General features: G+C 39.6%; 4 protein-coding genes across 4 annotated transcripts in view; 3 read left to right on the forward strand and 1 right to left on the reverse strand.

The window, feature by feature from the left end:
- The window catches only part of LOC5577522 (tubby-related protein 4), a 291601-nt gene that overhangs the window by 203319 nt on the left and 61706 nt on the right, over positions 1-26576 (reverse strand). The gene's annotated exons all lie outside the window — the stretch shown is intronic.
- Positions 1413-2297, forward strand: LOC110674302. The gene is made up of 2 exons (XM_021838586.1): positions 1413-1523; positions 1614-2297. The coding sequence occupies exons 1-2, from the start codon at positions 1413-1415 to the stop codon at positions 2295-2297; spliced, it is 795 nt and encodes a 264-aa protein (XP_021694278.1).
- LOC110674303 lies at positions 2651-3820 on the forward strand. The gene is made up of 2 exons (XM_021838587.1): positions 2651-3007; positions 3488-3820. Exons 1-2 carry the CDS (start codon positions 2651-2653, stop codon positions 3818-3820), a joined length of 690 nt encoding a protein of 229 aa, XP_021694279.1.
- Positions 22564-25930, forward strand: LOC5577517 (sphingosine-1-phosphate lyase). Its single transcript, XM_021855623.1, is given in 7 exon segments — positions 22564-22765; positions 22974-23165; positions 24125-24364; positions 24367-24986; positions 25060-25298; positions 25368-25514; positions 25569-25930. Coding segments are annotated over 6 exon segments (1614 nt in total). The 5' UTR covers positions 22564-22765; positions 22974-23023; the 3' UTR covers positions 25795-25930.

Consider the following 26576-nt stretch of genomic DNA (forward strand, 5'->3'; position numbering starts at 1 on the left):
CGACAATCGCAGCTACATGCGGAAAAACCCATGCAGCCGTCTCCCGGGTAGCCAAATGGACCACCTCCGTTGGTTTTACCATGTCGGCTTCAAAGAGCATTGGGTTCCACGTATGTATTCTCATCCGGGCATAGAATCAGTTGGTCTCCGATCGACACCAACAACCAAGCCATCCCTGTTCGTAAGACTGCAAAAGTTCTTGGAGTCATATTCGACGGCAGCCTGACCTTCAATCAAGCCCCACTGTGAAGCAGTCAGCGGCAACTGTCGTACCCGCCTGAACCAACTGAAAACTCTCTCGAGACCGCACCGCAGCAACAACCAAGGTATCTAGTTCCGTGTCGCCGCCGCTCTCACTAACAGTCGACTGTTTTATGGTCTAAAAATCACTTTTCTTGCGATAGTGCGCATCGTACCTTCGTGCTGTGCGTACACGAATTCTCTCTGCTCTTGGAAGTTTTCTTAAAAACTACCTAAAGCAATAAATCAGTACTTTTCAGTGCTACATAAACAGTACTTTTCAGTGCTAAAATTAAAAACGGTACTTTTCAGTGCTACTAAAACAGTACTTTTCAGTACTATTTTTTTCTACTATTGATCCCTTTACGATCCTTGTTTGGACCCGTGCCTTCGATTTTTCGTTGGACCCGTTGGCGAAAGCTAGCGATGGTAATCCTTCTTGGACACCGTCTTGGGAAAAAACCTCTCGAAGGTCACGTCTTTCTCGTTTATTAACCCCTCTACCGGCAGCTTCATATTTTACCGCAAGAAAAAATTCAAATCGCGATAACTTTTTTGTTTCTCGGTATTTTTGCACCATTTTTTAACAAGTTCTCAAAAAACTCTTCTAGTTTGAGGATCCGTGTCGATATTGATGATTGGTGATCTGGTTTTAAAGATATTCTAATGTTCCTTGGGGGACCGACATTTTCCATACAAAATGTTTTAGACGGCCATTTTGTTTTACGTCAACTTATCGAAAAAGTAAAATGTGGGCTATACAATGCCATGTAATAAGGAGCTAATCTGAAAAAATAAAACAAATTGGTTAAGAATTTGCGGTGCGCAGCCAAACTGGCTACACTGCGGCATCCATACCAATAAAACCTCCACCAAGCTCAACTCAGTTCAGATCACATTGTTCACACGACAACACCAGCAAATAAATTGCTCCGTCTAGAATTAGTTGTAATCGCGGCGTTTTTATTCTCTACACCTTATTGGTGACCCCGACGTGATTCCGGCTCGAGTGTCCGAACGTTTTTCCTGCTCAATAAGTAAGAAAACACACAAATTAATACACTTGGGCGCAACTGGCTGTGTGTCGATTTTTTGCTATCGTTTGCAGATCGCCATTTTGACTACCTACACGACGGAATTTCGCCAAGGCGCCCATCCACAGCGTTTACAAAATGGCGGATGAACAGCGCTTAAAAGATGAAATCGTCCATCTACAACAACAACTGCAAGCCGCACGAGCAGCCGCTGCAAACAACTCCGCGATTGTGAACAGCGGTATTAATGTAAACAATGCTCCTGACAGCTCGATCAACAAAGTTGCCATCAAAATCGGGCCGTTCTGGAAGCGCGATCCGACCCTCTGATTCGCTCAGCTGGAAGCGCAATTCACGCTGAACCAAATCACACGAGAAGACACCCGTTATTATCATGTCCTGGCCGCCATAGATTCGGAAATATTGGCATGCTGCTCGGACATCATTCGAGATCCACCAGTCGACGGCAAGTATTCGGCGATTAAGGATAGAATCATCAGAGAATACAGCATCAGTGAGCAGAATCGTATGCAGCAGCTGCTGCGTGGGTGTGAACTCGGCGATCGCAAACCGTCACAGCTCCTACGTGAAATGCGGGATCTAGCCAGAGATGTTATCACCGATGAAAAGATTATCAAATCTTTATGGATGCAACAACTTCCCGAAACTACTCAAGCCGTCCTGAAAGTATCAGAAGCTAATCTACAACTTTCGCAGCTTGCCGAACAAGCAGATAAGCTCGCTGACATCACCATAACAAGAACAGTTTCATCCGCTGGTGCCCTGTGGGATGAAAACAAAGATATCGGCTTTGAGGAACTGCGCAAGCAAGTTTCTGTGCTTTCCGACGAAATCGCTGCTTTTCGCCAAGGACGAGGTCGTTCCCGGAACAGGAGTTTCGGCAGACAACCTGGTGCCCGAAGCAGCTCCCGAGATAATCACCCGTATTGTTTTTATCATCGAAAGTTCGGCGCTGACGCAAGAAACTGTCGAACGCCCTGTCAGTTCAAAGCAAAAAACTAAGACAGCTGCATTCGACGACGGGCGAAGGCAGTGAGATTCTACAATCCCGTCTAATCATCCAGGATCCCACGACAAACTACAAGTTTCTCATCGACACCGGCGCAGACCTTTCGGTTCTGCCGTGCACACCGTGCAAGAAGCTTAAGCCTACACCAGGTATGAATTTGTATGCAGCTAATGGTTCCCGAATTGCTACGTATGGAACCGAAATATACAAACCAACTTTCGGCCTCCGCCGAAGTTTTCCGTGGCGGTTCATATTGGCGGACGTGACTTCTCCAATCCTGGGTGCGGATTTTCTGAAACATTACGGGCTAATGGTAGACTTGCAAGGCAAATGCTTAGTAGATAGAATGACCAACATCAAGGCACGAGGTCAAATCAATTTGATCACTGGAGGACTTTTCGGATTGAAAACATACTCTTGCAGTAGCGACTATGGCGGTTTACTAAGCGAGTTCTCCGATGTTACTAGGCCACGCCTTCCCAAGCAGGAGGTAAAACACGGAGTCAAACATTCCATCAAGGTTGACGGGCCTCCCTGTCATTCTAAGTTCCGCCGACTACCACCGCATAAGCTCGAAGCTCTTCGGAAGGAATTGAAGCTGTTTCTAGAGCTCGGGTACATCCAGCCTTCAAAAAGCCCGTATTCGAGCCCAGTACATTTGGCCACCAAAACGTTGCAAAACGGTGACGTCAAATATAGACTTGTAGGTGATTACAAGCGTCTCAACGATTCCACCGTCGCAGATCGGTATCCATTACCGCACATTTACGACATTTGTCAAACGCTCAAAGGTAAGAACGTGTTCTCCGTGATTGATTTAGAACGGGCTTACTATCAAATCCCTATGCACGAATCCGACATTGAGAAAACAGCCATAATAACGCCACTGGGATTGTATGAATTTCTTGTAATGCCTCCTGGACTGAAAAATTCCGGCCAGACATTCCAAAGATTCATCAACAACATATTCTTTGACATGCCGTTCGTTATAGGGTACCTAGATGACCTACTCATCTCTTCGTCATCCGAAGAGGAACACAAAAAGCACCTACGTTTGGTTTTTGAAAGATTACGGGAGAATGGACTACAAATCAACGTAGACAAGTGCCAGCTAGGTAAAGAAAAAGTACGGTTCGTGGGGCAGCTGATAACTACCAGTGGTTGTCAACCGATTCCTGAAAAGGTGCGTGCAGTGGCGGAGTACCCGAAGCCCGACACGGTACAGAAACTGAGACGTTTCTTGGCTCTAGTAAACTACTATCGTCGATTTCTTCCACACGCCGCCGAAGCTGAAATTCCACTGCGCAAACTGATGCCTTCAAACAAGAAGAATGATAAAACTCCTATCCTCTGGAACGATGAAGCTGAAGATGCCTTCCAAAAATGTAAACATCGTTTAGTAGAAGCAACGAAGCTAGACTACTATGATCCGGATGCTCAGCTATCCCTAATGGTCGATGCGTCGGATTTAGCTGCCGGAGCCGTGTTGCAACACACGCTCAAAAAAGAATTCTGAAAAACGTGAACTGTCAAAAATACACCATGAACTACCACAAATGGTCACATAAACATGATCTAGTTCACGGTGTATTTTTGTTGTTGACGAGTTCACGTCTGCTGTTCACGGATACGAGAACGGATTTTTTTCTGTGCAGAGATCCAGGGGTGCATGGAAACCATTAGGATATTTCTCCGTCAAATTCAATGACCGTGAACAGCGATATTCTACATACGATAGAGAGCTTCTAGCTGTATATCTCGGTGTCAAACATTTCAAGGACGTCATTGAAGGGCGTAATCCTGTAATATTTACGGATCATAAACCACTAACGTTTGCATTCAAACAAGATGCAAATAAGCCAAGCCCACGACAACAACGAATGTTGTCTTTTATAAGCGAGTACACTACAGATTTGATTCATATCTCCGGCGTCGACAACATTCCAGTCGACGTTCTCTCACGAGTGGATGCCATCTGGTTACCGTCTACGATCGACCATGCTGATTTTGCTAGAAGACAGGACTGCGATGAAGAGTTGCAAAATTGGCGAAACAGCAATCCTGATGTTAAATGCTTGAAACATTCTCGGCTCGCTGTCGAATTGCTTTGCCAGCAACAAGGAGATAAAATACGCATTTGTGTTCCTAGCATATACCGAAAAACGATCTTCGAACAGGTTCATCGCCTAGCGCATTCGGGGGTAAAGGCCACACAAGCTCAAATTTTGCAGCACTACGTTTGGCCTGGAGTTAAGAAGGACGTTTCAAATTGGATACGAGCTTGTAACGAATGTCAACAGAACAAAGTCTCCAGATATACGAAGTCGTTTCCTGATCAAATCGAAATTCCCGATGATAGATTCGAGCATGTTCACATCGATATAGTTGGTCCCTTGCCGATATCAAACGGGATGCGGTACATTTTGACAATGATCGACCGATTTAGCAGATGGCCTGAAGCAGCGGCTATTCCAGACATGACCGCAGAAACAGTCGCCAAAACCTTCGTTGAGATGTGGGTCGCACGATTTGGAACTCCATCAAAACTGACATCAGATCAGGGTCGACAATTCGAGTCGCAACTAATGAAGGAACTAAACGTACTCCTAGGGCTCGAACGGGTGCGCACCACGCCCTATCACCCACAATCGAATGGGATGATTGAGTGTTGGCACCGACCACTCAAAACAGCTTTAGAATCACACAAATCAAGTTGGACCGATGCGTTGCCGTTAGTTCTGCTTGGTTTAAGAACTGCGATCCGAGGAGAAACATCAGCATCCGAAATGCTATACGGTACAACAATTCGCATACCTGGAGCTATGATAGAAAAGCAAACACTTCGAGGCCCGACAGAATCCTTTGTAGCCAACCTACGGGAAAAAATGAATTCAATAGTACCTCGCGCTGCATCTAATAACGATACAAATCGACAGATATTCATCCCGAAGGATATTGGAAACTGCACACACGTGTTTTTGAGAACAGATAAGGTTCGAGCCGCTCTGGAACCACCATTCACCGGACCATACGAGGTCCTTTCAAGGAGCAATAAAATGTTGACAATTAAAGTTAAAAACAAACCAGTAACAGTCTCAATCGACAGAGTTAAGCCAGCCTACTTTGTCAAGGATCCTGAATTAGCGTTAGATCATCACAGGGCTAGTTCGGACCGTATAACTAAAAGCGGACATCATGTTAGATTCCGGAACCAGTAATTTTCTAGGAAGGGGGAGTACTGCGGTGCGCAGCCAAACTGGCTACACTGCGGCATCCATACCAATAAAACCTCCACCAAGCTCAACTCAGTTCAGATCACATTGTTCACACGATAACACCAGCAAATAAATTGCTCCGTCTAGAATTAGTTGTAATCGCGGCGTTTTTATTTTCTACACCTTAAATTCTTAGAGATATCTTAAAATTACGATATGAGGTTTTTTGAAGTTTTCAAGATCTTTATTTGGTCAGCTTGGTACCAGCAACATAAACGCTCATTACTCAAAGACGGCTGCCCCAAATTGTTTCATTTTTTCACAACATACTCTCATTAATGTATTGTTCCAAAGAGTGAATACGTTAAAAAATCTGTAGCCTAAGATATATACGTGGGTTATGATTAAGCGTCGGTCCCCAAGGAATTTCGGAATATCTCAGGATCCAGATGACCAATGATCAATATTGACACGGATCCTCAAACTAGAAGAGTTTTTTGAGAACTTGTGAAAAAATGGTGCAAAAATACCGAGAAACAAAAAAGTTATCGCGATTTGATTTTTTTTCCTGCGGTAAAAAATTAAGCTGCCGGTAGAGGGGTTAACTAAACATGGTATCAACAACTAACAAAAGGAAGGGTGAATCTCTGAATTCACTACTTCCTTCCAAAAAGTGGGTTTAAAAACTATCACTACTCGTGGCAAGAATGGAAGAAAGGACGCTTCCCCGGAATGCGAACTTTCTTCCAAGGGTGAAATGAATAATTGTATCGAAATGAGCAATCAGTTCGATGCTCTAGACAAATTTTCCGAACACCAAATCGAAGCAGCCTCTAGCCCAGGCTCTTTGATTCTAGTTAGGAAGCAAAGAGTGCCGCCTATCGTGGTCAGTTGTTCCGAATTTGGGGGATTTAGGCAGGAGATCTTGAACTCCATTAGGGGAATCAAGGTTTCCTTCCAAATCGCAAAGAAAGGAGACTGTCGCGTTTTGCCGGAAACTCTCAAAGATCGTGAACTTCTTCTCAGACAAGGGAAGAAGCACAATTTTTTTACTTATGACGACAAAACTGAACGTTTGTTCAAAGTTGTCTTGAAAGGTCTCTCAAGTGACTAAGTCACCTAAAGAGATCAAAAATGGAATAAATGATTTACTTGGATTTTCCCCAGTCCAAGTAATCATTATGAAAAAGAGAACCCAATCTGGCATTGTTCGGAAAGGGCTTTCTCAAGAATATTATTTAGTTCACTTTAACAAAAAAGAACTAAATAATATTAAGGTGAAACTTCTCAGAATCCAAAGATGGCCGGCACAATGGCCGACTTGTGCCCCTACTCACGATTTCAAAGGCACAAAACTGGAGAAATAGTTGGCAATCGTTTCTGATCTTCTTATTTTAAGCTTTCTGCTAGTGCACAAAGCCAAAATAAAAAGTGCACGGTTGTTGGATGCTTTCTTTGTGAGATTTGTGCCTTTGAAGTTTTAGTGCAATCTTAGAAGTTGATTCAAAACTGTTTCACCTTAAAGCTTTTAAAAAAGCTAAACTTATGTTCGATGTCCGTGTGACGTGGGAACATTTCCAGAAACCTGGAGGAAATTACCAGAACCCTACTCAGTGCCGTCGGTGCCAAAAGTGGGGTCATGGTACAAAAAATTGTCGCATGGATGCTAAATGCATGATTTGCGGAGGTTCTTCTCACGCTAAGGACGTCTGTCCTGTGAAAGAAGATACCAGAAAGTTTGAATGTGCCAATTGCAAGGGCCCTCATAAAGCTAACTTTTGGGAATGCCCTTCACGCAAAAAGGTCATTGAGGCTCGTGCCAGGCACTTGAAAGATAATATCCGTTACGATAACGGTCGTTTCCGGAATTTGCCTGGTAGAGTATCGAACAATGCTCATTTTTCAGTTAACGATCGCTTGATCATGAATCATACCCATCAGGAAGATCATAATCATGCTCATTCACAAACTAATTTTAATCCGTCGGGTAGCCGTTCGAATCTTCCAATTTCGAATGTATCTACCCACGGTAAATCCTTTGCCGATATCGTAGCAGGAAATTCGAACTCCTCCCCTGTTCGATCCATGGGTACCCATTCTACTTGTTTCAAATCAAATGGAAAAAACCCTACCACCACAGGTAACTCCGCTTCTTCGTCTACCGAAAATTCTAATGGGAAATCACATGACATGTCTGCCTCTGATTTTAATTTTCTAACTGAACAATTGAATCTAACGATTGATGCAATGTTCAAAGCCACCACTATGACTGAAGCAGTCCAAGTAGGTGTAAAATTTACAAATCAAATTGTTATTGGATTACGTTTTTCTAATGGATCCAAATAATTTAAATATTTTAAATTGGAATGCTCGTTCTCTGAATGGTAAAGAGGACGAGTTGTTCAATTTTCTTACGGTTAATAACGTGCATATAGCAGTTATTACCGAAACGTATTTAAAACCTGGATCTAAACTCAAAAGAGATCCTAACTTTTTTGTTTATCGTAATGATCGACTTGATGGGGCATGTGGGAGAGTTGCAATCATCATTCATAGACATATAAAACATCAACTGTTTTCATCATTTGAAACAAAAGTTTTTGAAACTTTAGGTGTTTCTGTTGAAACACAGTTTGGTAAATATACTTTCATAGCTGCCTATTTGCCTTTTCAATGCTCTGGACAGCAAGTTAATTTGCTCCAAACTGACTTGCGTAAATTGACTCGCAATAAGTCAAAATTTTTTGTCATTGGTGACTTTAATGCCAAACATCGGTCATGGAATAATTCTCAAAGTAATTCCAACGGCAGAATTTTATTTGATGAGTGCTCTTCAGGATATTTCTCAATTAAATACCCTGATAGCCCCACATGTTTTTCCTCGTCTAGAAATCCATCTACGATTGATTTGGTCTTAACCGACTCTAGTCATCTTTGTAGCCAACTGATTACTCATGCTGATTTTGATTCTGATCATGTCCCTGTTACATTTCAAATATACCATGAGGCGATTCTTAATCCTATGACTCCACTTTCAATTATTTACGAGTCGACTGGAATATATATAAAACGTATGTTGACTCTAATCTTGATGTTAACATTTCTTTAGAAACTAAACTTGATATTGACAATGCTCTTGAAACTTTAACAAATTCCATTGTTGAAGCCCGGAGCATTGCAATTCCAAAATGTGAAGTAAAATTTGAATCCGTGATTATAGACGATGATCATAAACTCTTGATCCGTCTTAAAAACGTGAGGAGAAGGCAATTTCAACGCACTCGCGATCCTGCTATGAAAATTATATGGCAGGATTTGCAGAAAGAAATCAAGAAACGTTTTGCCCAATTAAGAAACAAAAATTTTGAAAATAAAATATCTCAATTGGACCCTGGCTCTAAGCCCTTTTGGAAATTATCTAAAATCTTGAAAAAAAGCTCCTGGCGATGATGGAATTTTCTACATCCTCATCAAGAAACTTCCAGCTTATCATTTTTAGTCGATATATTAAACAAATGTTTTCAATTAGCATATTTTCCTGACAAATGGAAAAATGCTAAGGTTGTTCTAATTTTAAAACCAGACAAAAATCCTGCAGAAGCTTCTAGCTATCGTCCAATCAGTTTGCTTTCATCCATCAGTAAACTTTTTAAAAGGTAATTTTGAACAGAATGATGGTCCACATCAACGAAAATTCAATTTTTGCCAATGAACAGTTCGGATTCCACCATGGACATTCGACCACTCATCAACTTTTACATGTAACAAATTTGATCCGTTCCAACAAATCTGAAGGCTATTCTACTGGTCTTGCTCTTCTAGACATAGAAAAAGCATTCGACAGTGTTTGGCATGAAGGTTTGATTGTAAAATTAAAAAACTTTAATTTTCCAACATACATTGTTAGAATAATTCAAAGTTATCTGTCAAATCGTACACTTCAGGTTAATTATCAGAACTCCAGATCTGAAAGACTTCCTGTAAGAGCTGGTGTTCCTCAAGGAAGCATTTTGGGACCAATATTACCCAAGTAACCATCCCAAGTAACCATAAGCACTAATAATAAGCCCTTAATCAGCATCATAAATGCGTACATGCATTATAATAGCACCACAAATGCTTACACACCCTATAACAGCACTTCCGCTGCATAGAAACCCTATTACAGCATCATTAATGCTTCTAAGCCTGATGCATACGGGCATTAAATAAGCACTATATTGGCTCTATATTCGCATACAGGGCCTGTTTAAATGCCATCCAGTGTTTTGACAGATATACCACGTGCTTTGTGTTTACATATAGTGGTGAGCGGGAGTCAAACATAAGTCTTCTCACTACTACAATATTGCAGCTTTTATGACGGGGAAAAGTGGTGGTTTAAATTGGTCACTTTTCTTTCCAATACTATTCATCTTATGTGGGCGAAGGAGCAAAGGAGCAGAACTTCAACAACTCAACAATACAGGTGTCGCAGGTTCAAGACGCAAAATGAGGAATTTCATCATCATAAAACAAGGATCAATATGTGGCAATTTCAAGTCCTCAAAAGGATTAAAACCACCAAAATGAATAAGTCTGATACGGAGAAGTACTATCTCAATCATTTTATTACATTTTGCATACTATTCGAGGTTTCCATTTTCATTCATTTATTTATTTACCTCGTGTACCAGCTGCTTGGCCGCATACGCGAAAGCTCTCTGGCTGCGTACGCGAAAGCACAAAATATTCGCCCGAAAAACCTGGCGAGAACAACTGACGTTTCTCACGTGGTCTTATATCAGCACTAGTGATGCCGAGAAGCACGGTTATATCTTGGCATTATAATGGCACGCTATTTCGCCTTTTCTGGCATTATAATAGCATTATATGCGTATGTAAAACTGACAAGCATCAAATGATTACCCTATATGCGCATATAATGCTGTTACCGTGCCGCATTATCGTGCTTACTGGTTACTTGGGATAAGCACTAATAATAAGCCCTTAATCAGCATCATAAATGCGTACATGCATTATAATAGCACCACAAATGCTTACACACCCTATAACAGCACTTCCGCTGCATAGAAACCCTATTACAGCATCATTAATGCTTCTAAGCCTGATGCATACGGGCATTAAATAAGCACTATATTGGCTCTATATTCGCATACAGGGCCTGTTTAAATGCCATCCAGTGTTTTGACAGATATACCACGTGCTTTGTGTTTACATATAGTGGTGAGCGGGAGTCAAACATAAGTGTTCTCACTACTACAATATTGCAGCTTTTATGACGGGGAAAAGTGGTGGTTTAAATTGGTCACTTTTCTTTCCAATACTATTCATCTTATGTGGGCGAAGGAGCAAAGGAGCAGAACTTCAACAACTCAACAATACAGGTGTCGCAGGTTCGAGACGCAAAATGAGGAATTTCATCATCATAAAACAAGGATCAATATGTGGCAATTTCAAGTCCTCAAAAGGATTAAAACCACCAAAATGAATAAGTCTGATACGGAGAAGTACTATCTCAATCATTTTATTACATTTTGCATACTATTCGAGGTTTCCATTTTCATTCATTTATTTATTTACCTCGTGTACCAGCTGCTTGGCCGCATACGCGAAAGCTCTCTGGCTGCGTACGCGAAAGCACAAAATATTCGCCCGAAAAACCTGGCGAAAAACAACTGACGTTTCTCACGTGGTCTTATATCAGCACTAGTGATGCCGAGAAGCACGGTTATATCTTGGCATTATAATGGCACGCTATTTCGCCTTTTCTGGCATTATAATAGCATTATATGCGTATATAAAACTGACAAGCATCAAATGATTACCCTATATGCGCATATAATGCTGTTACCGTGCCGCATTATCGTGCTTACTGGTTACTTGGGTATACAATACTTTCACATCTGACTTACCTGAGTTACCTTAGGGATGTTAAAAATCTTTGTTTGCGGATGACACAGGCCTCTCCGCCAAAGGACGAAGCCTGCGTGTCATCTGTAGTCGATTGCAAAAAAAGTTTGGATATTTTTTCTTCATACTTGCAAAAATGGAAGATTTCTCCTAATGCTTCCAAAACTCAACTAATAATATTCCCACATAAACCAAAAGCTCTTTATTTAAAACCTTCAAGTAGACATGTTGTCACGATGAGAGGGGTCCCAATAAATTGGTCAGATGAAGTTAAGTATCTAGGGCTCATGCTAGATAAGAATTTAACTTTCAAAAATCACATTGAGGGCATTCAAGCCAAATGAAATAAATATGTAAAATGTCTCTATCCCCTTATTAATAGAAAATCAAAACTTTGTCTTAAGAACAAGCTTTTGATATTCAAACAAATTTTCAGACCAGCCATGTTGTATGCTGTACCAATATGGACTAGCTGTTGTAATACCAGGAAGAAAGCTCTGCAGAGAATAGAGTCCTAAAGCCCTGTCCCTATTTTAGTGCCAAACGCTTAAGTTTAGGCCAATAACACATGTTTACTCAATTTTCTAATGTTTTCCGTTGGTTTGAGCCCAAAAAACATTTTTTTAAATTTTGTCACACCCCTTGGCTTAAACTCAAATTTTGGGTGTAGTTTGTTTTCCGTGTCCCTTCCGAAATGTCAGATAGGAACAACCCCAGTGGTCGAACTAAAACTCCTGTGGTGTTTTTGTCGACTAAGCGAACGTCAAACATGATCTTAAGTGTCAAGGTTCATTTATGGACCCAATTTTTAAATTAAAGTTTAAACATGATATAGCCGTTATTTGAGCGGAAAAAATTGCTAAAGTTGTTGCAGTAAGGTGCTCTTTCGTGTTATTGAATAAAAACAAGATTTCATTTAACATTTTAGGACCCAATTCAAAATAAAATTTTGAAAATGATTCTGAGACTTCCTCCCTGGTATAGTACCAATGAGTTACATAGAATATCCAATGTTGAAACATTGGAACAAATGTCAAATAAAATAATAAATAATTTCAGGCAAAAATCTTTACAATCTACGATTAATGCGTTATATGTTTAGGTTAAGTTAGGTTAAGTATATTCAAAGCGTTTTTTTTCTCTTATAAGCAGGTGAAATCAACTCACCTGTAAAAAATCTGAACTGCTACGGCAAATGAAATGTAATATGTTGTTAACAAAATGTTAATTAAATCTTAAATTTGTTTTACCAAATTAGGATGATAGTGTTGTCTAATTACACAGAACACCTAGATATAAGAAATGAAAAAAAAAAACTTTTCTTGCGATGAACATGAATTGAGACATTGTCTCCCATTTATAATCGCTACGTACGAATAGTTTCGGGTCTCCTCCCGTCCATTCCGGCTGATACAGCCTGCGTCGAGGCCGGCCTTCTTCCCTTCCGGTATTTGATTACTGCTACACTTTGTACGAAAGCGGCCGCTTTTGCAGAGAGGACCGATGGAAACGACAGAACCCACCTCCTAGAGGAGGCCGACATCTTGCGGGCAGTGCTGGAAAAGTTCGCATCACGAAGCAGCTCACGAGTGTATACCAACGCATAACAAACATCACAGACTCGGGAACTGGCTAGGTGTGAGTAAGTCCGCATCCGTCTGCTCGGGAGAACATGTCAAAAGAAGTAGCAACAAGCTCGGGAGCGTTTACTCGCGAGTAACCGAACAAGGTGTGATTTATTATGGTTTTGACAGACAAATTAATTGTATAACCATCATATTGACAGTAAACTACTAGTTTGTAATCAAATGCCCTTGAAAACCATAAATCTCGGAGGGGAAGAAGCTTTTTTGCCAAAAGCACAATATGACTCTGAACAGCTCCGAAACGGTTCGCGAATCACTTTTAGCTTCAGTTACTCGGGAGCCGACAGATGCGAGTAAACCAGCGCTCTGACGCTCGGGAGCGTTTGGTTTTGTTTTTGTTCCAGTTCAGAAGAAGTGTTCGCCACTTTCCTGTCGCCAAGATCCTCTGGTACGGTGAGCGCGACTGGCGCCACTCTTCTCTCAAATTCGACGGCAGTATAAAGGACAACTTCAGGGCAGGACACTCATCAACACGATTGCGGCAATCCGTCGCCAAAATCCTTCGATCCGATTATACAACACATCAGCGGCGTTATACAGATGGATCCCTCTTAACGCAAGGGGTGGGAATAGGCATTGCGAATGACGAGCTTGCAGTAAACTTAAGTTTTCCCGAACAGTGATCAATATTTTCCGCTGAAGCAGCGGCTATACTATACGCTGCTACCAAGCCAACCTCCCACGATCGCACAGTGATTCCTCTCCATCATCGCATGGTTAACCTATTTTAGATGATTTTTTCATATTATTAATACAGAATTTTATGTCCTTCTTTTCTTTCTGGCGTTACGTCCCAACTGGGACAAAGCCTGCTTCTCAAATTAGTGTTCTTCTGAGCACTTCCACAGTTATTAACTGAGAGCTTTCTTTGCCGATTGACCATTTTTGCATGTGTAAATCGTGTGGCAGGTACGAAGATACTCTATGCCCTGGGAATCGTGAAAATTTCCTTTACGAAAAGATCCTCGACCAGCGGGATTCGAACCCTCGACCCTCAGCATGGTCATGCTGTATGGCTGCGCGTTTACCGCTACGGAATTTTATGTTACCAACATGTTTTATTGGCTTCGTCAAGATATATGGCTCTTGAGCCCATCTAGTGAATTGGTTGAAAATAGAATCCTTAAGTATAGTTAAATTAGTATGTTATTAAATTATTTTTAAACAAACATGCCTTTTTATGGGCGCCCAAACAGAAGTATTCATTACACTCATTAATATATGACCGCACTCAGTATTGTCGCATCTACTCCGGTTAGTCAAACGACTGAAAATCTATGTTGCGCAAGTTTGCGGAAGATAAGGGTAAAGATTTACCGAAACCTGACGGAAAAATATTCTAATTAAAACTAGTGTGATATATGTACGAGTGTGTGCTCCCATTTAAAAACTAAGTTGAATTCCGTTTAGTTTCCCTCATATATTGCTGTGTGCGTTTGAAATGCAAATATTAAATGCGGGAACACCAAACGCGGTAAGATTTTTCACAAGAAATGCGATGTCAAAGATAGATTTTTCGGGCTAGGGCGGCTATGATTTATGTAATCGTTGCTAGGTGTCCTTTGATTATTTTGTGTTACGCATTTGAAGGACGTTTGCTCACATTTGCATCTCAAATGCAAACGGCAATAAAGGAGTAAAAAATACAATTACTTTGGACAAAATGCTTTAAAAAAATAAAATTCCCACTCAATCTCCATAAAATTTTTAGAAAAGACTTTTCAATTATCGTATAAAAATACAAAAATATGCTGGGAATAAATAGTAAAAGTAAATTTTTCGACTTTTTTCCGCCCTCGTATCATTGTGCATCGTCATAATCACCGACTCAGCAAGTTGCTACTTCGCTCTTCAATCGAAAGTTCCTCGTCATCCGTGGATTCAGGGGATAATCCGACATGCACCGCCCGGGGTTACTATCATGTGGGTTTCAGGACACTGTGGCGTTCCCAGTAATAGTAGAGCCGATCACCTAGCAGATTCCAGGTTTTCCGGTATACAACAACAGTAAAGCCCCAAACACAATGTGAACGGCAGCACGGTACAACGGCAAAACGGCAAGCCCATTTTGATCTACACTCTACTTGTCAAATCCATGTTGAAACTGATTGAGTCGACATTGATCAAAACATTGAAATGTCATTCAAGTCGGTGTTGCCGTTTTGCCGTTCTTGCCGTAATGCCGTTGCATTGTGTTTGACCCTTAACCATGCCTGAAATTCGACGTTGAGTAAAATCAACGATACGCCTGGCTTGGCAAACTGAGTGGACCAGCTTGCGAGGGACCTAGGTACTTATGGAAAATAAAAGAAAGTGTCGATGCTTGGACGGATACTAAGTCGATAAGGACCAGAAAATCATCTCCAGGTTGAGAACTTGCCATACGAGCGTTTCCCACAATCTTGAAGGGACACCTTTCCATCGAATCTGCGAAGTCTGCGAGGTCTGCGATACAAAAAAACACAGTTGAACACGTAGTCTGTGTATGCCCGCTTTACAGAAATTCCAGGCAAATCTACGGGATTTCAGACAGCATCCGAGACGCTCTTTGAAATGATCCCACGGCAACTGCTTCGATAGTATCTTTCGTCAAGGATACTGGACTCTAAAATTTAGTTTTCTTGTCATCTTGATCTAAACCTTGCTTTAATTTACTCCGCTCTATGTACGTCTGTGATTTTCAAACTCTTCAAGTATCGTCCGTTCTGAACTTTTATTCTGATTCATGTGTTTGTAGTCCTGTAGCTACTCTCAGCTGTTGTGCTGCAACTTTTAACATGTGGCTATTGCTTTTTATACGATCCCGCGATACAGTCTGCTAAGTAACAACTCTGTTAGATACGTAGAATTAATCCAAACACTTTGCAGTTTTTTTTTTCAGGCGAGTCCTTCTGACTCGTCCTGTTTATCGGATTGGAGATGAACCTGCCTACGGCAGAAAATCCCTCAATAAAAAAAGGAAAAAAATACTTTGTGCATAAGTTAGTCAATTAAATATCCATTACGAAAAGATCCTGAACGAGCCTAGACACCTTCAGTATGGCTTTGATAGCCGCGTACATTACCTTGAAACTAAGAAAGGCTGGCGGGTCAAACATACGTAGAACGGTAGTGGAAGCGTAAATCACTTAGAACTCCAATTTGATCACACTTCATTGCTTTAATTATAGGTGTATAAAACATAGTTTGAGAACCTATGCCTTCTAGGCGATAACAGCTTTTCCTAGCAATATTATTATACAAACGCAGACAATGACACCATCGACAACCGTGGACGCTTTTGAGAAAATGTTAGCCACCCATAACGCCGACGACTTGGCGGCAAACAGAATTTAAATGTGATGGAATGGCGCAGACGACGACGGGTGGGGTTGGGAAAAACCATGTGCTAATGCTTGGAGCAGCAGAGTGACACACATACTTCAAAGCGAGGCCAGGATGTAGGTATTATCCTGTTTTGGACTGAGTGGGTTGGCTGGGTGGGTGGAAGTATTGAATTTCTCTTCATGACCAGTATACATGCGGCGCAAAATAAATTGTATTGGTGAGGTTTGCGTCTGAGCTTAGAAGATGTTTTAGGGGCGGCTCTTTCAAAAAACTTTTTTCAACAGGGGCTTCACATGATGTGATGGCGATAAAGACTGTTCCGATGATCAAAAATATGCTAACGCTTGATAAAGATTTCAAACTTCTTGCATACAGTGAGCAACATTAGATAATATGGATATTACTGGAACAGTATCCTGATATTTTATAATAGTGTATAATATGTTTTACGTGAAATAGAATGGAACACTTTTTTAATGACGTATTCAGACATAGAAAACGAGCTCCCGTTATTTATTTCTTTCACGTGAGGGACATATTACCCAGGTTGTTTTGAAACGTCAAGATTCGGACAGTTCACAAAAAAACATCTTGTATACCATCAGAAGCTACTTGGCAAGAGATAGGTGCATGCAGACCATGATTAACCTTCTGTCTGTGCGAAAAACAAGTTACGTCGTCTGTGTTTCGGGGATCCCAAATTCAAATCGCAATAACTTTGCCAAATTCAATCGGGTTTTCGATTTTTACAGCAATTTTAAAAATGTGATCTACTGAACAAAAGGGTTTCATGCTGATTGGCTATTTAAAACGGCGTATAATCCACTATGGCTACAACTGGCGTATGGCCAAAACCGATGCTTTTACCCAATCTAAATACTGGTGACTTAGTTGTAATATTGTCGACAAAAATGTTCGTTGCTTCTCGAGCCATCGAATTTTGTGTTAACGGTTTTAGAAACCTGCAGTATTCGTTTGCTTTACCATATTTTCGAAATGCCAGGTTATAGAGAAAACACATATGACCTTGATTTAATTCGAACAAAAGTGTAACTTTTCCGAAAGCACCAATCTTCAAAATTGAGTTAAGAAACTTGAGGCATATGGGTTTTAAATATTTGATGGCCATAAATGCCAACTAGTGACACCATTCCATACTAATCAGGTATGCCAGTCATTGCTCTTGGCTTAACAAACAACTTTACTGAAAACACAACGTGCTACTTGATCTTCATACTGAAATATATGAGTTTTTAATTTTATTGCTCAGTCAACATATGGAACCTGAACTGAACAACCATTTTACAGTCGTCGAACAAATGAACAACATTGCCAAAGACACTAGTCTTCTAATATTGGAAGGCTCATCAGCGCCTCTTAGTGGCAGTTTTTCTAAGTTAAGCAGACATACAGCTTATAGCCTTTGATTCAATCGGCAACTTTGCTTAAGTAAGCATTCTTCAAAATACTCAGTGTCTTGAGATACTGAGAACATCATAACAAATATATGAGCTCCATATACAGTCGCCTCTCCACATCTCGATATCGAAGGGATCATCGAGATAGGGAGAGATCGAGACATAGAACAATTTTTTAACGAATACTAGATTGAAAATCACTCCGTTGCCAGGAAAATCAAAAACAAACAGATGTCATTTCGTCTTCGCAAATTGTTTTGAATCTCTAAAATCTAGTCTAGTAACCTTTGATAATGGGCTTATCGGCATACGGAGAGAAAATTGGGAACGAAAATCACATCGAGATAGGGAGATATCGAGATAAGGAGGATATCGAGATATGGAGAGTGAAAATGTATGCAGAATGAAGGGACCGAAAAAATCATCGACATAGGGAGAGATATCGAGATGTAGAACATCGAGATGTGGAAAGTCGACTGTATTAGCATTTTCTAAGCTAGCGCTATCATGCGGTGAAATTTCCAACTAACCATTGTGTACTATTTTGGTCCTTTCCCTAATGCAAATCTCCACCAAGGAAAGTATAGTTTTATATAGAGTTTCAAAGTTTCAAAAATTCGCCTCCTCACGATCAATCATCCCCCTTTTTCTTATATATTTTAGTAAAACTCAAATAATTTCGCTTTACAAAAACTGCAGAAAAATATAAAATCTATTTGTATTTCGCGAAGTTACAGCCATTTGAATTTGGAGCCATTATAATTCCAAAACACAGACAACGTACTAGTTTCATGAAAATTACTCTGAAAAACTTTTTCTCAAGATTATTGAAAAAAAAAACTTGCGGAAATAAAAAAAAAACTCGCGGAATCTCACCAACGTGTGAAAAAATTTCATAAACCAAAAACACAGACAAACAGACGTCACACTCTCATCATTGTCCATCGACCACCTTTTTAACGGTCGATTCAAAAATATGGTAGTTGGCCTATCCGCCACCCGCAGCGCTCGCATCGTTTTGTTCGCATTTGACGTTTACACACTACCGCCATCTGTTGGCCCATCGGCCAAACACGCTTATTTTAGCATTGGGCGTACATGTCCTCGTGACTATGATTTTGATTGAGATTTGCTCTAAGTGTTACGTCTGTTTGTCTATGCCAAAAAGTTACAGCCCCATCAAAGTGCTCTGGGGTTATATTGACCGGAAACACCCGAAAGGGCTAACTAAATAAACAACATCTTGGCGTAAAAAAATACTACAGAAATATGCTCATCATCAGAAACTGAGAAAGAACAGTTACAAAAACAAGGTAAGCAACAATATTTACTCAATAAAAGACATGATTTTGTGAAACATATTATCCTATTTTTATGTACGAATGCCTTATTTATCCATTTGTACAATTATTCTTCTATGAGCAGATTAGTTCTCACTAAAATTTAGTATCATTTGGACATACCTAAGTAAAAGCCTCCATAAATTACTATTTTGCATGAAAACGAACTTTTTTTTTATTTTGGAAATTGTAATCAAATGGAAGTTAATGGAAAAAACTACCATTCAGCAATTTTGCGCAGCATAAACAGTTTATTTTATCTCTCACACTCTGATTTCCAATACTACAAAAAGGGCTTGTATAGTCGACTTACGCCTTTTTTGCTGTTCTATTACAGTTATTATAATGTTATTTTGCATAAAATTTCAACGTGATAGAACACTTTATTGCCGTAAAGTTGGAAACAACGGTTACTCTTTTTTACAAGGGACTGGCAGCACTATACCAACCAACACAATGTTTCCGTAGCCAGCATTACAAGGCTGAAGCCATAGTCCCAAGCTGACAGTCAACCTCAATGCAGTGTTGCATAGTTTTGATGCTGGCTACGGAAGCATCACAATCTGACAGTCCCTTGCTTTTTTATTTCAAACTAAAAATAGGGTGGTAGGTCATTTGGCATAAAGTCGTTTGGTATAATGGTCATTTGGCATAAAGTCGTTTGGCATAATGATCGTTTGGCATAATGAGTCTGAAACCAAGGATTTCTTGAGATTGCATTCATTTTTACGTTTCTATTGAATCTTTCTGATAATAACAGGCTTGCTGTGGAGTCAATTGATACAAAATGTCACTTTATTCAACAATCATATGCTCTTTAATAAACTAAACAATATTAGGAAAGATATTGCCAATAGTATTTTATTATTTATCCAGAAATCACCCTTCTTTCAAAAAAAGAATTCTTTTTTTGAGTTCCCCTATTGTAATAAATTTTTGCACTGAAGATTTACAAATTTGCCCTTCTTTCAAACATTCTTTTTTTTTCTAAATATGATGTAATCATATAAATAGCTATAAAAACTGTTGATTTGAAATTTAAATGAATTTCACCTTCTTTTATACATAGGCTGTTCTTTGGAGCTATATTTTTAGATATTTTTTTGTTTCCAACTGACAAAAGGGTGGCAATCGATAACATTGATCTGCTCAAGTTATCGATTAGTGCAGTTACTTCTATGAGTTGTGCTACTTTTCCCCCAATGTCGGTTCCACGAAAGTCATTACCCCGACCGCCAGTTCCCCGAATGCCAGTTTCCCAAATATCCCGCTTCCCCGAATAACCCACTTCCCCGAAAAGTTTTTGGCATTCATAATTGTCGTAACTTTATACATTTCAGGGTGGTGAACGAACTGGTCATCTAATATGCACCCTTCTTTATTTAATTGGCGGTTCTTTCGAGTTTTGCCGTCCTCAGCATTTTTGCCAACATGTGTTTAGCTGAGTAATGACAGAATACCTCCTTCTTTTGATTGCTTATCCTTCTTTCTCATTCACCATTCAGCCATTGAAGACTATTATAGCACCTATTTAAACTGCAACACTTTTCGGGGAGCTGGCATTCGGGCAATCACTTCGATGATTCTGAATGCAATTTTTTATGTCTTTTCGTTTTATTATGCCACAATAACTTTTGCGTCTAATCTTCTATTGATTTATTCATAAATTTCACCTTCTTTTAAAAATAGGCTCTTCTTTCAATTTATACTGTTTAAAATTTTATTAATTATTTAAGCTAAATGTTAACCATTTTTTATATTTTGCTGTTTTATCAGTTCTTGGAATGATAATTACTTTAGAACCTTTAAAGTAGATGGAGTACCGTGTACCTTTTAATTCCGCTCCTAAATGCTTATCTTTGACAGATACGCGTATTTCGACTGCCACTTGCAGTCTTCTTCAGTGTCAGTTACTCGTATCCACTGAAGAAATTGTCGCATCTCTCTACCTTAAATACTAACACCAGATAAGTACCTTCACAATCAAACTACCTAGTAAAAATTTTCTAGGAAAAATTTCGACAGGAGTATACCTGTCATGTCATTTAGGAGCGGAATTAAAAGGTACACGGTACTCCATCTACTTTAAAGTTTCTCTATTTGAGATTCTGCTCAGAGGATTCGAACATTCATTAAAGAGTTGTAATGGCTTCCACGCTTTCCGAATCAAATACTTTTATCAAGCTGAAGAAGTCGATTGCAGGGTTAAAAAAGGACATAGCATTTTTAAGTGAGTGTTGTAAGCTTAATCAATTTAAGTTATGTCTGATGTTTTGTGAAAATATAGGTTATATGGGTACATAAATTATATAATAGTTTAAAAAACCTACGTAAACACAATGTTGCGATCGGATCAAAAATTGATACAGGTATTACATGCAAACAATATTGCTATATTTGAGACTAACTTGATATGACATCACGCGCCGTTTATCGGAAAGTCCACCATACATACACAAAATCAGAAAAGCTTACCTGTTCAAGTGACAGACATTTCGCTTTCTGTATACAACACATGTACGATACCCACTGGTTGTTCAGTACCACCCATATAAGGGTCCATTCAATAACTTCGTTATCGGATTTGGATCCCTCCCCCTTTAGAAGAATAAAAATGCTTCTAATGTCTACATGCTTCTTTATAGAAGCTTACTTATACAAACGGTCTTATTTTTTATTGTGAGCAAAATTTATTTGAAAATAGCCGATTAAACCGAAACTGTCTCCTTCATCTAATAATCAAACAATCAGGCTGAAATTTTGAGCATTTTTATTCTGTATAACAGGATATATGAGAAAATACATTCCAGTTTTTCATGAGGGTGTAAGGGGTTAAATATTGGTTTTGTAAAAGCAAAATTCTAAGAATAAAATGGAATTTTAGCTGTACTGGATGAGTTTTGCTGCAATTTAGTGCGATTGCTCTATGTTCATACAGCATATTCTAATGCATTACTTAAGACGTTTCAGTTCACTAGCATTTATGTTGCATTATGAGAAAAAAAAAATGCATACAAAATTTTACTACTTTTCTCGTTAGTTGTAAAGGAACTTCATTACGTGATTCAGTCGATATGGCAATTTTCAACAACTGATTATTCACATTGTTCAAATGCATGTGTCATAATATAAGGCCTAATCCAATTGAGTCGGTTTAATCAACCAATATTTAAATGATTCTATCGCTGTGTTGTACAGATTGAAATCAAGACAAGCAATTGTTTAATTAAAACATATTTTAAATATTAGAAAAAAAATATACTCAAGTACATGAAAGTTTATATTTACACCCATGTATAAATATGTAAGATTTTAAATTAAATACCGCCCCTTAAATTTGTACATAATTATTGAACGGCCAAGCTACCGAAGCGATGTTCAATACATAAGCACACAGTTGCGATTGCCAGAGTGGTGCCAGATGTGGTTGTGAAAAGGGATTTGTTTATCATCAAAATTCCGAAAGTGCAGTTACAATTAATTTTGACAGTCAGTGGAAGATTGCCGAAAACATTGGTAATGTTTCAATTATAGGGTCCCAGCTGATTGAGCACATCACTTTATTTTAATTGGATAACTTATTTAACTAGTTAATCACATAGGTAATACATTAGTGTAAAACGAAGGTGGTATGCCCTTGTTCTACGAGAACAAAGAGATTACACCTGGATCTAGATTGAAGTTATTCTGTAAATAGTTATCAGCAGCTCAGTTATCATCATTTAATCGACCATCGCTTATCACTTGTTCCTTCAACGCAGAGTGGCTATCTTGTGTCCACGGCATAATCACATCACTCTTTAATTTCAGTTTCTGTTTTGTTGTAGATACTGACGGATTTTACGGAGTTATAATTCGTCATGGTGCAAGAACATTTGAAATTGCTTACAGCACCAGTGGATCGTGCCTTTGCTGGCAAAGCACCGTGGCAAATTGTGGCCATTACAACCAGCACGGTTTTGGGGGCTATATGGCTGTGGGAATTGCTGAGTGAAGATGAAAGTGAGTATAATCTTAAAGTGGTAGCTAGTGAGTGTATATTTCGATAAGATTAAACTTGCTAGGTGCTTATCGGGTGCACTTTGATCGTTATGGCTTTGGTGGCCTGTGATGATATGGAAAAAGTGAAAACATAATTTTAAAATGATCGAGTAATTTATTTCCTCTAATTATCATTATTCAACTGAATGGTGCGAACAAAAAATATCGTTAAAATTCATTCTTAGGTAATAGGTTGGAAAAACTCAAAGCACTTGATTTCCACTCTCAATGAATCTTTTTCCTTCAGTTATTCTGACATACATATATCCACACTTACATGAGGTTGGAGGAAGGACAATAAGATTCTCAAACAGTTGAATTTATGAATAATTTTTAATAAAATTAATATCGTGCCCAAATCAGATACAGAAAAAAAGTACCATTACATAGTTTGTAATGGATAGGATATGCACAGCACTAAGAATCATCAAATCTATATCTATATGAAAATGTACACTTTTGTGAGCGCATAGCCTCAGAACATCCGATTTGTACCGATTCTATTTCGTATAACTAATTTCCACGCGAAGAATCATAAAGCTTCTTAAAACATGGTAATTTTTACTGGAATTGAAGTTTTGAAAATTTTTGGTTTTCCATACATTTGGTTTTTGGGCAAAAAAACATCACGAAGTTTGCCGGGTCATTTATAAGATCTACGTAACTTTTTTGGGATCATTAAATATGTTTATTACTTATATCCGATACAGTTCTTACATTTAGGGATACAGTGTGGTTTCGGTTTTGTCACTTTCACTTTTTGACAAACTAGACAATCTCAAACTTTAATCATATTTTAAAATTAAATTAAATCATATGCTACACCTAGAATAGATAGAATGCAGCATTTTATAAACGGTGTGATAGGCATTAGCTTGAGTTCTCATTTAAGTTTACAGTAACAACTATACTCATTTTAGGTCTTTACTCGCGCTTCAAACGGAGTTTCTTCAAACTGGCACGTCGAATTCCATCTGTTCGTCAAAAAATAGAAACCGAAATAGCCAAAATCAACGAGGGTTTTACCAAAGATGCCGCACAATACGGTCAATTCACCACTGTTCTGCCACAAGATGGTCTGAAACAAGATCAAATCTTGCAAAAAGTTGATGAGTATCTTGCCCTCGGTCACTACAAATGGAAGGAAGGCTTTATTTCCGGGCGGTATACTATTTCAACCCGGACTTGGTGAAGTTGGTGACGGAAGTGTACGGAAAGGCATCGTACACTAATCCATTGCATGCGGATGTATTCCCTGGAATTTGCAAAATGGAAGCTGAAGTGATTCGCATGACGGCAACACTATTCAACGGTAGTGCGAAGGCATGTGGCACGATGACTACGGGTGGGACTGAGTCCATCATGATGGCTTGCAAAGCCTACAGAGATTACGGACGAGACGTGAAGGGTATCACAAAGCCAAATATCGTATTGCCAGTAACAGCTCATACTGCTTTCGATAAGTCTGCCAAGTACTTTGGAATGTTTACCAAAACGGTGCCAATCGATCCTGCAACTACTGAAGTCGATGTTAAGGCTATGGAACGAGCGATCAACCGAAACACAGTCATGTTGGTAGGATCAGCTCCGAACTATCCGTACGGCACTATGGACAATATCGAAGCCATTGCCAAGTTGGGCAAAAAGTACAACATCCCTGTACACGTGGATGCCTGTTTAGGAGGATTCCTGATTATTTTCATGAGACGTGCTGGATACGAAGTAAAACCATTCGATTTCAGCTTGGATGGCGTTACCAGCATTTCTGCGGATACTCACAAGGTATGTTACAGAACTATATATATATATATATATATGTAGACTCGTGACTTATCGATTCATTTAATCCTTGCAGTATGGATTTACTCCAAAAGGATCATCAGTGATATTGTATTCGGAGAAAAAATATCGTCATTATCAGTACACAGTAACGACTGACTGGCCAGGAGGTGTGTACGGTTCACCAATTGTCAATGGATCTCGTGCCGGTGGAATTATTGCAGCCACTTGGGCCACGATGATGAACTTCGGCCTCGACGGCTACGTGGAAGCTACTAAGCGAATAATTGACACTGCTCGCTACATAGAAGCACAGTAAGTTGATAACTGACTTCAAAGATACAAACAATACGTCACATGAATTTGTTTTCATTAAACGTCTAGGCTTCGCAAGGTCGATAGTATTTATGTGTTCGGTACTCCAGCGACAAGTGTGGTGGCTATTGGGTCGAAAGATTTCGATATTTTCCGTCTATCCGCCGAGCTGAACTCCTTAGGGTGGAATCTGAATTCACTTCAGTTCCCTTCAGGGTAAGATGTTAGAGTTGGTTATCCGTATATTTTTCAACAAAAACTTTCTTATAGGATTCACATATGCGTTACTTACATGCATACTCAAGATGGAATTGCTGACAAGTTCGTGAACGACGTCCGCACCAAGGTCGCATTAGTCATGAAGAACCCGGAGAAACCAGTGGAAGGAAAGATGGCTATCTATGGAGTAGCTCAAGCTGTGCCTGATCGGGAAGTGATAGGTGATTTCACCAAATGTTTCATCGACTCCATGTACTACACACCAGACAGCCACTAATGTGAAGGATGTGATGTGCATAAGGCACGAAAATGTCGGCATGATGACATGATCAAGTCGCCGAAGAATGTGCCGATAATGCATTTAAGTGTTAAAAATAACTGACTCATAAGAAATATATTTATGAAAGTTGAAACTTGTGTATTGGAGTAAATTAGCAAAATCGATCAAGTCTAAGTGGGATTCAACGAGCTTGAAGAAAGATAAATGCATGGGAAAAACTGTTTTCTTTTGGCCGTGTTTGGCCCTCAGATTTTCGGTCCAGCTATGTAAGCTTCTAAAAAGCTGTTTAGATGTGTAGGATTCTAGTATATGACATAGAGGAAGTAGTCGTGGTCAACAACCGTATGTCGGAGCGAAAGGCGTTTATCTCGGTAGGTGATTGCACCATTTAGTCCAAGCGATCGCCCAAACATCCCGGGGTAATGAGTGAACAAGGACAAGTTTCCGGCTTTCGCCACGTTCTGGATACAGGGTTCGCCGTAGAGCCTGACGAGCTCGTGGTTCATTCTCCGCCTATGTTCGAACACTCCAAGTGCTTGCAGCTCCTCTTCCTGCATGGTTTTATTGGCGTTTGTACATGGTACGTTTGATGCGGGGGTGAATCTTTCTCGACAGCAGCTTCTTCTGGAGCCCATAGTAGGCCGACTTCCACTGATGATGCGTCTCCGCATTCACCACCGAACCAACTTTTGTCGTTTCACGTTTCAAGCTAGTGTACAGGTCTGCTGACAATAACCATATCATCCGCGAAGCAAACAAATTGACTGGGTCTCGTAAAA

Source organism: Aedes aegypti, chromosome 1, assembly GCF_002204515.2.
Source record: "Aedes aegypti strain LVP_AGWG chromosome 1, AaegL5.0 Primary Assembly, whole genome shotgun sequence".
In the NCBI taxonomy this organism is placed as follows: domain Eukaryota; kingdom Metazoa; phylum Arthropoda; class Insecta; order Diptera; family Culicidae; genus Aedes; species Aedes aegypti.

Excerpts from the sequence above, each read along its gene's own strand:
- LOC110674302 (XM_021838586.1), top strand. The coding sequence starts at position 1,413 with ATGGCGGATGAACAGCGCTTAAAAGATGAAATCGTCCATCTACAACAA. Across the intron at positions 1,524-1,613 it reads TTGTGAACAGCGGTATTAAT|CTGGAAGCGCAATTCACGCT; the intron begins GTAAACAATGCT and ends TGATTCGCTCAG.
- LOC110674303 (XM_021838587.1), top strand. The coding sequence starts at position 2,651 with ATGACCAACATCAAGGCACGAGGTCAAATCAATTTGATCACTGGAGGA. Across the intron at positions 3,008-3,487 it reads GTGACGTCAAATATAGACTT|GTGCGTGCAGTGGCGGAGTA; the intron begins GTAGGTGATTAC and ends ATTCCTGAAAAG.